The following is a 13,548-nucleotide window of genomic DNA, read 5'->3' on the forward strand; positions in this document are numbered from 1 at the left end:
AGCTTGGTTTGAATGCATTGCATATTTTAAGACAAATTATGTTTACAAAATCTTATTATAAATTGGTTTTATTTTAATTATTTACTGCATCTTTAAATTCATTATCGCATAAGAATAATGTTAAAAGTTTAGAATCCATTTATTATAATGGATTGGTGCGGAAGTGGGGAGAGAAAAGTCATTTTGTCTGGCTAACTTAGTGTTGACACTTGTAATTGAGGGGACTATCCCTGAACCTGACGGAATAAAGGTATGGTGAGAGCGAGAGTTGATTATCAGAATTCAGAAGCAAGAACAAGATGTGGGGAAGATCAACTAAGCTCGTTACCCTAACAAGTTTATGGCGATCCTCTACTCTCAATCTCAGACGATCTCTCAACTCTGCTCCATCAACATCCTCCTATTCTTCCACCACGCCGTTCCTCGCTACACCTACTTTTTCATCTCACCAACTCACCGCCTCTTCCGGTAACCATAGCATCATTCATTTTCAAACACTACAAAATCATAATTTTAATTTTAATTGTACAAAAAAAATATGTGATTTTTGTGTTTAATAAAGTAGATATTAATTTGAGGAAAAAGGTTGAAGATATAATGCCCATTGCTACTGGACACGAGCTTGAGGAACTTGACGCTGAGCTTCAGGTTTTATTTATGATTTATATATATTTGTTACAATTACACTTCGTATAAATTTTAGTTTTTCGAGAACCGAGTGGAGTGATTTGATTTGGTATATGACAGGGAAGGAACGTTCTTGAAATCAATCATCCTGTTGGTCCTTTTGGTACCAAGGTCAGTATCCATTCTATTTTCACCTTGGATTCTCATTTAATGATGTATCAGCTGATTAATGGTAACATAAACTTGCTTATAAAAATAGAAAATTAATGTTCCCATTAGTTGAAATTACTTTGAGAAGCATGCCTTCAATAATTTACACGTTTAAGTTTTTTCAGTACCGATGAAGGTGAAGTTTGTGCACATGATGAGCGAAATGATGTATATCATTTATTTACTTTTGTTTATTTCATATAATCTTGATTGATCAATTTCAATGGTAATCTCTTGTATTGTGCTTATGTGAAGATGCAAAAATTTATGCTTCTTAATCTTCTGATTGTAGGAAGCACCTGCAATTGTTAAGTCTGTTTATGATAAAAGAATAGTAGGATGTCCTGGTGGCGAGGGAGGTAAGACCCTCCTCTTTTCATGATTTTTTGTTTGTTGTTTTGAGTCTTTTGCCTCCCTTAGAAAATTTATGTTTTCTGTACCAATCTATGTTTTCATTTAATGGTTTGGTAATTAATCATGTTTCTGGATGATATCTATAGAGGATGAGCATGACGTTGTGTGGTTTTGGCTGGAGAAAGGCAAGCCTCATGAATGCCCAGTGTGTTCTCAACACTTCAAGGTTAAAGTTTTCGTGTTCTTCCTTAAAAGTTCTCATTTAATGAAACCCCTTCATCCTTCACTCCACTTCATTGATTTTATAAAGCAAACATCTTTGGTTGATTCAGTGAAGTTTATCTAATTTCTATTACATTGCAACTACAGCTGGAAGTGGACGGCTCTGGAGGTCCACCAGGTGGCCATTGAGACAATGACCATCATTGATCTGGCTTGCTAGTTTCTTTTGGAGAAAAGTTTTATTAATTGTTGAGCTGACCGTCTGCTACACTCTGCAGACGAAACACCTTTTGTTCTGTTTCTTTCTTGGCGGTTTTATACTGAGTTTACTGTGTCCAACAATGGTTTTGGATTCATGTCCTAGTTATCCAATGGACCACATGATTCTTTTTAGCCGTATTCAATGCATTATGAAATAATAGATGGCTACATTTTGATTTCTTCAAATTATTTTGCCCTGAATATTCTGTATGTGCTGTTTAGCACTTTCTTTTTATCTTCTTCTACACATGACAGTAATGTGGCTGTTTTAATTTATTCACGAAGTAACACCAAGGCGTTATGGATGAAAGAGTCAAATGATAGTGATTGATTTCTTCTAAGTTCAGTTTTGTCATTATGCTTATGTATAATAGTTTTATCGTATGAGTGAATGAATAAGAGCTTATAGAAGATTGTTGTTAGCAATTCCAATGTTAATAAATCTGTTTCATGAATTTTCTTGTCCCAAATATATTGCATAATTGTTTATGGCACTTTGTTGGTGAGTGTTGTGTCTTCAAGTGATGAAAGTGAAACCATGGGATTTTTTATAATTATTATTATTTCTTTCCTACATTGTTTCTTGGTAATGTATTTTGCTTCTAACATTGGGATGCTTGGGATAGTGCGGCCATCTACAGACAAAATACAAATAATTTTCTTTTCCATTTCCGTTAAATCCTAAATTCCTTGTGTACTGGAACGATTCTTCAACGCTTCGATATAACATTTGCTTTCTCAGCTCAAGAAGGATTTTCCAATGGTTTTGAACATTGAAACTATCTACACTGTGTCAAGACTTGAATGATCAATATTTAACCTGGAACATTTTGGACACCTTTATAGAATTTTTAAGGATAGAGAATTGTTATGCTTTGTAGAACAACTGTTTGAACTTTCAAGTCATGTCAGCACCTCGGCTTCGTGAAACCATTGTTGATTGTCTCTATGAACTGCAATCAGATTCCGACGAAGTTCAACAGAAAGCTCTCCAAACCCTAGCTTCCATTACTAAAGTCAGTCCTCGAAACAGGAGTTTGCTAGCACAAACAGATGGAGCAATATCAACCCTTCTCGAGCTCTCAGAATCATCCTCTACCTTCATCCAAACTCTCTCGTTGTCCATTCTTTTCAACCTGTCCCTGAATCCTGACCTTAAGCTCTCTCTGGCAGAGATGGAAACCATTCATCTTCTCAATGCAGTAATTGAGTCCCCAGCTTCCCCAGAATCCAGCAAATTAGCTTCCTCTCTGATCTGCAGCTTGGCAATGCTAGACAAGAACAAGGCAAAGTTTGGCGTAGCCGGTACCATACAGTTGCTTGTGAAGGAAGTTTCAGCACCAAATGGTCCTGCTGGCCATCATCTCCTTAGTTGTTTGGCTGAGCTAGTGCACTTCCATGGGAATTGCACTCTAGCAGTCCGATCAGAAGCTGTCACGATACTAATCCAAGTAATAGGAAACACGGAAACTGAGGATCTAGCTGGAACTTCGCTTGCCGTTCTTGGTCTTCTTGCAAGGTTTGATGAAGGGTTGAATGCTTTGAGAAAAACAGACCAGATTGTGAGTTCAATGTTTGATGTGTTAAAAAGGAGGTGCATGTTTAGTAAGGAGGGTGCAGCTGAAATTCTGATTCGCCTGTTTGATGAAAGTGAGGGTTGTGTGAGAGATGCATTACGGCTATCGGAATCCTCAAGTGTGCTGGCCGATCTTTCAATCAGGGGATCAGCTATAGCTCGTGAAAGGGCTGGTCAGTTGATGAAGAAGATGATGGAAGCTAATTTGGAATCATATAGTGATGGAAACTCCATGTTTTATCAATGGTAATAGAGCAAGGTTGGACTGATGATCCTCCTCCTTGTTGAGAATTTCAGTTTAAACTAATTAATGAAAACAACAATTTTTCAAACTGTTAACTAGTTCAATCTTGGAAGACAAAATGGTTAGATTAAGCCACCATTAAGGTGATTTGAACTTGCTAAATGTTACTAACGTTTATACAATTTATGCATACAGTAATACACGACTGGTTCATAATTTCAATTAGCTTACAACTTTTGTTCAAGAGGTTATATTGAGCTGCAAAATGCAACTAAGTTATATAAGTTTTCTGGTGCAATAGTTTTCCTTATTTTCTTGGTGGGTTTGTGTTTAAGAACAAGAAATGACATTGGATTTGGATAAACCCTGAAAACTTGATCCTTTCAATTCATTCCCAGCCATGTATCTGAAAATAAGTGGTGGGGGCAGTGCCAGTAAGGTTTCAAATCGCCATGATCATGTCCATAAATATGTATTACAGGACAAATTAGGTGGAGTTGTGTGTCATTCATTGTCTCAAATGATGATGATAATGAAGAGCAGCTAAAAGTATAATAATAATTATTAATAGAATCACAAATTGACAAAGAATACACCATGAAAATGAGCTGGGTATTGAATTGAAGCATGGAAATCCCCATATTTCATGCTTCAAAGATTAAAGAAAAAACTGAATAATTAATTGGTTAATGAGATGGGTAGAATAAAATTAGGTTTCTGTATAATCAATGTACAAAAAAGGAAAAAAAAAAAAGATTTTTAAGTGAGGATGATAAAGCTATATAGAATCAATCTTTTCTTGTATATAAAAGCTGGGAAGCATGCTTCTTCACCGTTCATATTTAATTAATTATGAGATCATTTTTAAGTAGCCATTACTTTCGTTATCATAGTGAGCTCACCCTCAACTTCAACTTCAACTTCAACATCAATTCAAATTAATTACCCATGAATGATTATAGGGTGATTCTGATTCCACTAAAATTAAATCAAAAAATGATGATTGGGAACATTTAAGATACCCACTCACTATGGCTATTGCCCTATGGCCAAATCAAATATTGATACGCAATTTCGTCTTCTTCTTCTCTAATTCAATGCTCAATTCATTCTTTCGTTTCATTTCATTGTAATTGTAGTTCTAACCGGATGGCTTTGCAATCAACACCTCTAATAAGGTGATCTGGTAGTAAAAGAATAAAAAGAGATTTTATAAGTTCCTGAATTTGAATTATCTAGACACTAATAGAGGTGGTTATCGGGGCTCTTACTTATCGACAGTTTCAGAATTTTAGAGGAATAGTTAAGATACGTGTAAACTAGCATGAAAACCCTGATAGTATAATATAAAATATAAAAATAACACCTCTAATCTCCCCCACTTTTAGTGTTTAGTGTTTATGCTAATCAAATTCCACTAACATTATTATAATTCTTAAATTTAAGCCTCCATTGTACGTGAAATTCTTGGATCCTCTTCACGTGATTCGATTTCATATATAACTTGTTTAAGAAGCACATCGAAAATCATTGAAAAATTCGAAAAATTCCCGACAAAAATGTAATAATAAAATGGAACTTTTTGTCTAATCTTAGGTAATAAATATATTAAGACTTTTTGAAGAGAATAGTTATAGTGGCATCAGCATATGTTCACTTTACCAATTATCATTGATTAATTAATATGTAATTCTAATTTGTACAAAGCTTAAAGCTAGTGCCAAAATCTATTGTAGGTCCATTCCATGATTATTCCAAACCCACCATTTTTTTTTTTGGTGTAGGGTATGCCTATAGAGTTGACAACTCTAAAGTTTTGTGAATTTTAATCCCATTTTTAATGCACCCTTCTACTTTAGAAATTGTATCACTAATACCCACTTGTCCTAACTTCGTNTAGGTAATAAATATATTAAGACTTTTTGAAGAGAATAGTTATAGTGGCATCAGCATATGTTCACTTTACCAATTATCATTGATTAATTAATATGTAATTCTAATTTGTACAAAGCTTAAAGCTAGTGCCAAAATCTATTGTAGGTCCATTCCATGATTATTCCAAACCCACCATTTTTTTTTTTTGGTGTAGGGTATGCCTATAGAGTTGACAACTCTAAAGTTTTGTGAATTTTAATCCCATTTTTAATGCACCCTTCTACTTTAGAAATTGTATCACTAATACCCACTTGTCCTAACTTCGTCAACATTTGGATACTAATGTCGAAATAATAGAGTTAGGGTTTCGAGTAATTTGTAATGGTTATACAAAACATTGAGGTAATCGATTGATAGAAAATGGTATGAAACCCAATACTTTAAAAAGAAGGGAAAAGAAAAGTAGTGAGTTGGGTATTGAGTATAGTAACTACTTCTAGGTAGCTTGACGGTTCATTTGGAATTCTTAGGTGTATTACTCAAGAGATCATGAGTTCGAACCCTAACGACTATTAATAAGGGGTAGTTATTGAAGACTTACATAGCCATTAACTAGGGGTGTTCAAAAGAACCTATTGGAATCGGAACCAGCGGGTACCTGGGGTTTGGTTCCGGTTCTTAGTCGGAACCGGTCATCAATGGATAGGTTCCAGTTCTAAATTTTTGGAACCGTTACTGTGCGGTTCCTGTTCCAGTTCCTATAGTTAGGATTAGGAACCGAAACCGGTAACCGGTAACCGGTAACCGAGACTAATATAAAACAAAATTAAAAAGTAGGGGGGGTTAATAAAAACTTTTGTAGAAAAAGTAATGTGAATACATTTATATTTATATTTCATTACATTTAAAGTAAGTTGGTTTGACTTTTGAGAATCTACTTTTACAAAGTAACAGAGTTTGTAATTTTGAATTTATAATTTGTAATTTAATTTTTGTTAACAAGTGCCAGGTGGGGGGTATTTGTAAGTTTTTAAGGTTTTTTTTTTTTTTTATCATTTTAAAAACTTTTGGGGGTAATTGAATTTTATAGGGTACCCAGAACCGAAACCGGAACCATTGTTACAGGTTCCGGTTCTGGGTACCTAGAAACCAAAACCGTCGGTTTCGGTTCCTTCAAAAAATGTAGGGTACCTGGAACTGAACACCCCTACTGTTAACTTCAGGGCTATGTGGTACAAGCTGGTTCGGATAGCCTCGAATACCGGAAAAAAAAAAAAAAAAAAAAAAGTTGTGAGTTAGGTATTAAGTATAATTGAAATACTAAAATGGCAAAAGTTGTAAGTAGAAGGGTTGCCTTTTTCAAGAAACCTATGATGCATGCCATTAGTGACCCTTTGATGTGAATTAATGTATAGAGAGGCCCATGCAATCATATTCTAAGTGAATGTGAAGAGAAACACTTTGTTCTTACAACTTTCCTAAAAGCAAAATCCTAGACGCCAATTTGGAAAAAAAAAAAAATGCTTTCTTTATTTTTCTCTTCGTTTTCATGTTTCGGTTTATATAAATTCCTGCATAGTAATATGAATGTTGTTGTCATGTGATGAGGCGGGCTTTCCTTCTAATTAATTAATTAATTAATTGTGTCCTATTTATTTAATTTAAAGCAAAGATTTGCATTGTTAATGGTCCCCAAAAATATTCTCCAATCAATCTAATAATTCCTTCATAAAAAACGGGCACGTGTGTTTTTTTAAATAGACGATTAACCAAGAACACATCTAATTTAGGTTAATTTACGTGATTTTATTTATGACCTAATCCGACAACCCTTTACTTTATTATATTATAAAATTTATATAGTTAGTAAAGGAAATTCTCATTACTCACTCTTTTAAAATAAAGTTAAATTATTTATTTGAAATTTTTTTGATTCATTTTGGTCTTAAAGTTTTTGGAGGACATTTTGGTCAAGAAAAAGAGGACCAGTAAAAATTCGGAGGTTTTATAAGGTTTTGTCTTTGTGTGATTAATGTGTTTGGGGGTTTCACTGTGAAAGTAGCAGTAATAGACAGTAGTATGAACAAACTAAAACAAGGAGAAAAGCAAGCAGCAGAAAGTTGTGGGGAAGCAAAGAAAGGCAATACAAAGAGATAGGAAAGTGAAAAAGTTCTTATGCTTTTGGGTTTGGTTTTTTTCTCTGTCTACATAGCTTGGTAACTCTACTTATTCATATTACCATTCCTTTTTTTTTTTTTTTTTTTTTTAATCAGATCTTGTAAGTTCATTCTACTTATATAACTCATTCATCAAGTCAAATTTTAACTTATTCTTTTCTGGGTAAATGGTGTCTATCAAACATATGGCAAAGATTGGTTTTTCTTTTTTGTAATTTTAAATTTGTGGTTATATTCTCTTCTAGTTGAAGTGCTTTATTTTGTCCATTTTACACAAGCATTGATTCTTTCTCACTCTATGCATTGCAGCCTATAGACTGTGTTACTTCATTTTTTTTTTGCATTAATGTGCTTCGATCGTTTGTAGATTCTTTGCATATAAAGAGTGATTGCTTTTTTGTTTTTTGTCCCTTTCTTTATTACTCTCTTTCATCTTTTCTTGGGTGCCTTTCACTTTCTTGCTAGTTTCTTTGGAAGGTTTCAGGGAGTGTATAACTGGTGTAAGCAAGAATAGTCGATGTGATTTGATAGGTTCTATTCCATTTTCACCCTCCTATATGTTTATAAATAGAGATGGTCGATTGTTATTTGCTTCATTGCAGGAACTCAGCCTGAACATTGCAACCAGCGCTTTGCGTAGTGTGCTTATTTTGGTTGAATATAATGAGTTATAGTGGCTCCAATATGGGTTCTGGTTAGTCTTTTTTTTCCTCTTTCACTTGCTGTTCTTTGTAAATATGTTGTGTACTTATTGATTCATTTTAAGTATTAACTCTGTTGGTTCTGGCTCTTCTTTGTAATGACTTTTTAAGTGTATAATTGCAACGTTTCAGGTAGTAGAACTACTAGAAGTACATTCGAGTATGGAAGAACCCATGTGGTTAGGCCCAAGGGGAAACACCAGGCCACCATAGTTTGGCTGCATGGCCTTGGTGATAAGGGATCAAGGTAGTGGAGCTAGTTTTTCATGGGTTTTTTCCTCTCTAACATTATTGTTTTTTTTTATTTTTTATTTTTTTTATTTCTGTTTTTTGGTTTGCATTTGATATTCTAGCTGGGAAAGCCTGATTCTTCAAGTTGGTTGTTTCATGGAAATGGAAGTCATAGATAAATTTATTTATAATTCTGTTGTTACAACTCACAAATATTAAGTAAAATACTATGCTTTCTTTTATAAGAAAAATCATGGTTATGCATGGATTAAAAAAAAAATATCAAGATTTACTTTGAGCTACTAATAATCATCTTATATCATTGTGTTCTTGCTTTGCAAATGACATTTCATGAAGTTCGATTCTTTTCTCTTTATACTAAGCATATTCCTTGTGTGGGAATGGTGGACTTGTTTTGTTCCAAAATAAACAAAAGGGACTTAAAGAATGTCAATGTCTTGTCCTTTTCTGGTGGAGAAATTTGGTGTTCACATAACTCGCTGAATTTTGCTTCCCTTTCTAGAAGATTCTCACAATGATTGAATTGGTGGGAGAGAGCAGTAGTGCTGTGTACTAAACAATAACATTAATAGTTGTCATTTTCCTCCATCCTCTCTATATTGATTCTAAGGTATATTGGAACAGCCTCGAATGCAAAAAGTACATATTACAAAACTCAGAATGGGGGACCACTGCTTCACTAGCTTGATGTCCTTTCATTTCAGCTAAGAGAAATATACTAATCTTAAATGATATATACTAATCTTAAATGATATAATATTATGATCAAGAAATTTATTCTTATTTTTCTAACATATTGCGAAACCAATTCTAGATGAGTAATTTATATTTTCAGGTTGTTAGAATTATACAAAGAGTTGTTAAGGTCTGTTGCTCTGTACTCAACTTTGCATGTGGTCCCAAAGTTAAATGGTTCAGGGTACTCCTTACATTATATTATAATGTCTTCAAACTTCCTGAAGGGCGTTAGCAAACCTTAAATTGTGATATCATAATATTTCAGCATCTTATTGCTAGTCAAACTTTCATAAAGGATATCTAATGGGGCCTAAGGTGAATTTTTGTGCCTTTTTTTTTTTCCTTTTGCAGCTGGTCCCAGCTCTTGGAAACACTTCCTCTTCCAAATGTAAGTTAGTTTCTTCAATTTGTGTGCACATGCAACATGCATCACTGGTTACCCTAATTTTCATAGATGGAGTTTTCAATTGACAATGATTTTATTTTGTAATTATCTGTCGAAATGTTATTGTTGCAGATTAAGTGGATTTGCCCAACTGCTCCTACTAGGCCAGTAGCGATATTTGGTGGATATTCTTGCACTGCTTGTAAGATTTAATTGTTTTAACTGGTTCTGAATTCAATGTGTTCTAAACATCCATGGTTGAAAACTTCAAACTTGTGTCCAGTTCCACATTAAAGTTCTCGTATATGACCCCAATATCCCATCAAAATGAATTTTATGCGAACAATTGGTATTTTCTCTGTTATTTTGACATTAATGAATATGGTATAACTAGCTTGATAATTTCTATCACAGGGTTTGATGTTGGAGATCTTTCAGAAGATGCTCCTGATGATTTGGAGGGGTTAGATGCTTCAGCAGCACATGTGGCTAATCTTTTGTCAACAGAACCTGCTGACAGTAGGTTTTTCCCTTGGTAGTTTTCAGAATAGCATAAGATATAAATACTTAGTTCTTTATGGATGAATATTTTATAAAATGAGTTCCAATGGATCACAGGAGTCTAATAAATTTGTTCACTTAAGTGTATAAATAAATTAAATATTTTCCAGGGTTTCTGAATACTCCGGGGTGGATACATTACTTTATTTTTGTTAAAAAGTAAGAGTGGAAAAGGCTAAGGTCATTTATCTTTTTATCATTCTAACTCTTCCCAGTTTCATTTTACTATAAAGATGAATTTGGTTGTGCCCCTTGATCTTTCAGTGTTCATGACCTAAAACTGATTTTTCTTCTTTGCAATCTCTCTCTCTCTCTCTCTCTCTCTCTCTCTCTCTCTCTCTCTCTCTTTACTTGCTCTTCTCTTTGCTTCTCACTTTCGTTTGAATAGATTCATTTTGAGATGGTTAATGGAATCTTGTGTTTCTAATGTCCTTTTGATGAACCTGTTCATTTGTCATGGCAATACTTTGATACCAAGTCACTTTGATTTTTCAGAACTTAATTTCCAGTATTACTTCTTGGTGAGTAAGAGCTCGTTTGCTAGAAAATTCATCTGCCTTTCCATCTATAAAGTCATTGTAACACTTAGATTTGAGAAGTTTTGATTAAAAAGAAAAGAGAAGGAAAGGAAAGGAGATTAAAGTTTACAGAAGCAGAACTGTAAAATTAAATTGAATTGTAATTTTTTTAATTCATTAAAAATTATATGATGTAATAACTGAATTTAACCATGTAGCCTTCTGAATATGTAAGCTTCTTGTGATCATGTCCAAATTGCACAGTTTCCTTGAAATCATGCAGCATATTATATGTACTATATCATAATTCACTTGAGTATATTGATATATTGCAGTCAAACTTGGAATTGGTGGCTTCAGTATGGGTGCTGCAACAGCACTTTATTCTGCCACTTGCCGCATATTAGGACAATATGGAAATGGAAATCCCTATTCGGTCAACCTAAGTGCAGTTGTGGGTTTAAGTGGCTGGCTTCCATGTTCAAGGTTTGACACCTGTTACATGCACTGAGACATGCACATATTAGCTCATCTAGAACTCAGTTGTCCTCAAACTGGTTACCTATTCATTCAGCTCAGCAGCTGTTGTTTTTTTTCTTTTTTCCTGGTAGGACATTGAAAAGTCGAATGGAAAGATCACACGAGGCAGCAAGGCGAGCTGCATCCTTGCCTATTTTGCTCTGCCATGGTTTAGGTATTCCTTTTCATCTCTTAAATTTTAATGAGACTGGTTCAATTTACTCTCAGTAAACACATCACTATTTTGATATGACAAAGTCAGACTCTGACTTATTTGGAGGAGTAACAAGATGCTGAGTTAATGGGTTTGTAGATCTTACAAATATTTTTTGAATGGTCAACAATAGAATGTCTTAACTTCTCTATAAAAAGTTTTGGAGCAGCTCCTCTTTAGGTGTCAAAGTGATATAGATTAGAGAGTTAAATTTTTACTGCCTATTTTAGTGTCTGTAAAATATTAATATAATGGTTCTGCAGCTCAAGCATCTTGCCTGAGCTTGTCTGTAATTAAAAGGATATAGAATAATCTATTATTAAAGTAACATAAACAACCCATAGGCAGCCATTATAAAAGTGAAACAGACCTATTATGCATGCTAACACATTTATCATATACACCCATAGGCCATAAGTACCAGTAACATAGCTCATCTTTTGTTTCAAACAATTATGTGTATCAGTCTTGTCTCTTCTTCGCCTACCCTATTCGAAAAAGCAAATTGTTGAACAAAAACTTGATATAATGCTTGATTGATTTACACTTCTCTGTATTTAAGAAATATTTTTCTCTAAGCATAAAGTTTACTTTTCTTCTTCCTGCAGGTGATGATGTAGTTGCATATAGACATGGAGAGAGATCAGCACAGACCTTAAATTCGGTTGGCTTTCGGGATCTCACATTTAGATCATATAACGGGTATTGAAATGCGACATCATGTGTGTGTGTGTGTGTGTGTGTGTGTGTGTTTGTGCACACTGTATATAAAATAGTACTCATGATCCCTAACGTTGTTATGCAGGCTAGGTCATTATACCGTCCCTGAAGAGATGGATGAAGTCTGTAATTGGCTAATGGCCAAGTTGGGACTTGAGGGTTTGTAAGCATGATGACAAGAATTTTATCAAAGCAACGAGGGGATACGGCAGAAGGGTAGTCATATTGTGTACAAGGATTAGAGAAGGCACTCTAGAATACAAGTTTGGTGTTGGGTATATGGTATAGCGGCATGGTTTGACTTACTATTCCAATGTAATCTTTTTCTTTTTTTTTTCTTTTTCTTGGGGGGAGGGGGGGGAGGGGGATGAGAGAAGAAATAAACTTTTAAAATATGGGTTAGATTGTATTTGGTTTGCTACCGAGAAATTGGGTTGGGATGGAGTGGAGATAGATGACTCTCAGTTGCTTTGGTTCTTAGGAAATTTTGTTGCTTGGGTGAATTTATTACTGTATTGTTATGTGCCCTAACATTGGATGTATTTTGAAGTTGATAATAAAAGGTAATTCAGGGTGGGTTTAATTTATTTCTCATTCCGTACTGTCTATCCTTGCTTTATCAAATCTGCCTGGATATACACATACACAAGCCTTAATATTGAGTCTGGTACTGCTGAAACCAGTAAATATGAAAAATAAAACTGATAAAAAGCATTTCCCCAACGCTATTACACATTTGACATTTGTAGCGGTGAAGAGCTAAAAAAATCAAAGACAAAATGATAAAATCTGATAACCAACATCTTGGCAAACAAAGAAGATTGAATTATATTATAAAAGACAAAATATTGACTACAAAAGAAAAAAATGAAAGGGACAAGAAGACTGTTTCAACCATGATTCAGTAAGTGGATTTATTTTGCCCTGTTGAATCGGATATCCCAGAATAGTCTCCTCCAACCATGAAATATGCAACAGAAATTAACAACAATATAATCCAATTCAACAAAGATATAATGGCATTTAAACAAAGATAAAATAAAGGGAATTATGGAAAGACAATATTACAACTGGTGATGCAGTAAAAGTATCTATAATTGAACCGTGCCCTGCTCCTTTGAACACGTGGCTACTCTAGCACCTATACAGCACAACAATACGTGATGATTGTGATAGGGAATCGCACATAAAATATTGTACCAAGTCAATAGAGGTCTTCATATCCAAACCTGGCACAATAGCTTCAATTAAAGATTCTAACTTCTGAGCTCAAGATCAACCCAACACCACTGTCGCCTAGAAAGAGTTTGCTGTAGCCAGAAATAAACAAATATTAGCATTAGACAATTAGTATATGACCGTATAATGAGTTGGCATGTTAAAATTTATTGACT

At 34.2% G+C, this 13,548-nt stretch overlaps 3 protein-coding genes across 3 annotated transcripts; all 3 read left to right on the plus strand.

Moving 5' to 3' along the window:
• The first annotated feature begins 269 nt into the window (after positions 1–269).
• Positions 270–2,129, plus strand: LOC116115712 (cytochrome c oxidase subunit 5b-2, mitochondrial-like). Its single transcript, XM_031401838.1, has 6 exons — positions 270–468; positions 563–648; positions 748–798; positions 1,130–1,196; positions 1,338–1,417; positions 1,561–2,129. The coding sequence occupies exons 1-6, from the start codon at positions 300–302 to the stop codon at positions 1,600–1,602; spliced, it is 495 nt and encodes a 164-aa protein (XP_031257698.1). The 5' UTR covers positions 270–299; the 3' UTR covers positions 1,603–2,129.
• A 450-nt stretch (positions 2,130–2,579) lies between these two features.
• On the plus strand, positions 2,580–3,500 carry LOC116115752. The gene has a single exon (XM_031401883.1). The coding sequence runs from the start codon at positions 2,580–2,582 to the stop codon at positions 3,498–3,500; it is 921 nt and encodes a 306-aa protein (XP_031257743.1).
• A 3,853-nt stretch (positions 3,501–7,353) lies between these two features.
• Positions 7,354–12,143, plus strand: LOC116115711 (acyl-protein thioesterase 2-like). The gene is made up of 10 exons (XM_031401837.1): positions 7,354–7,585; positions 8,031–8,077; positions 8,149–8,240; positions 8,380–8,494; positions 9,589–9,625; positions 9,755–9,824; positions 10,037–10,141; positions 11,037–11,187; positions 11,313–11,395; positions 12,043–12,143. Exons 3-10 carry the CDS (start codon positions 8,210–8,212, stop codon positions 12,141–12,143), a joined length of 693 nt encoding a protein of 230 aa, XP_031257697.1. The 5' UTR covers positions 7,354–7,585; positions 8,031–8,077; positions 8,149–8,209.
• The last annotated feature ends 1,405 nt before the right edge of the window (positions 12,144–13,548 follow it).

Source organism: Pistacia vera, unplaced genomic scaffold, assembly GCF_008641045.1.
Source record: "Pistacia vera cultivar Batoury unplaced genomic scaffold, PisVer_v2 Contig752, whole genome shotgun sequence".
Lineage (NCBI taxonomy): Eukaryota > Viridiplantae > Streptophyta > Magnoliopsida > Sapindales > Anacardiaceae > Pistacia > Pistacia vera.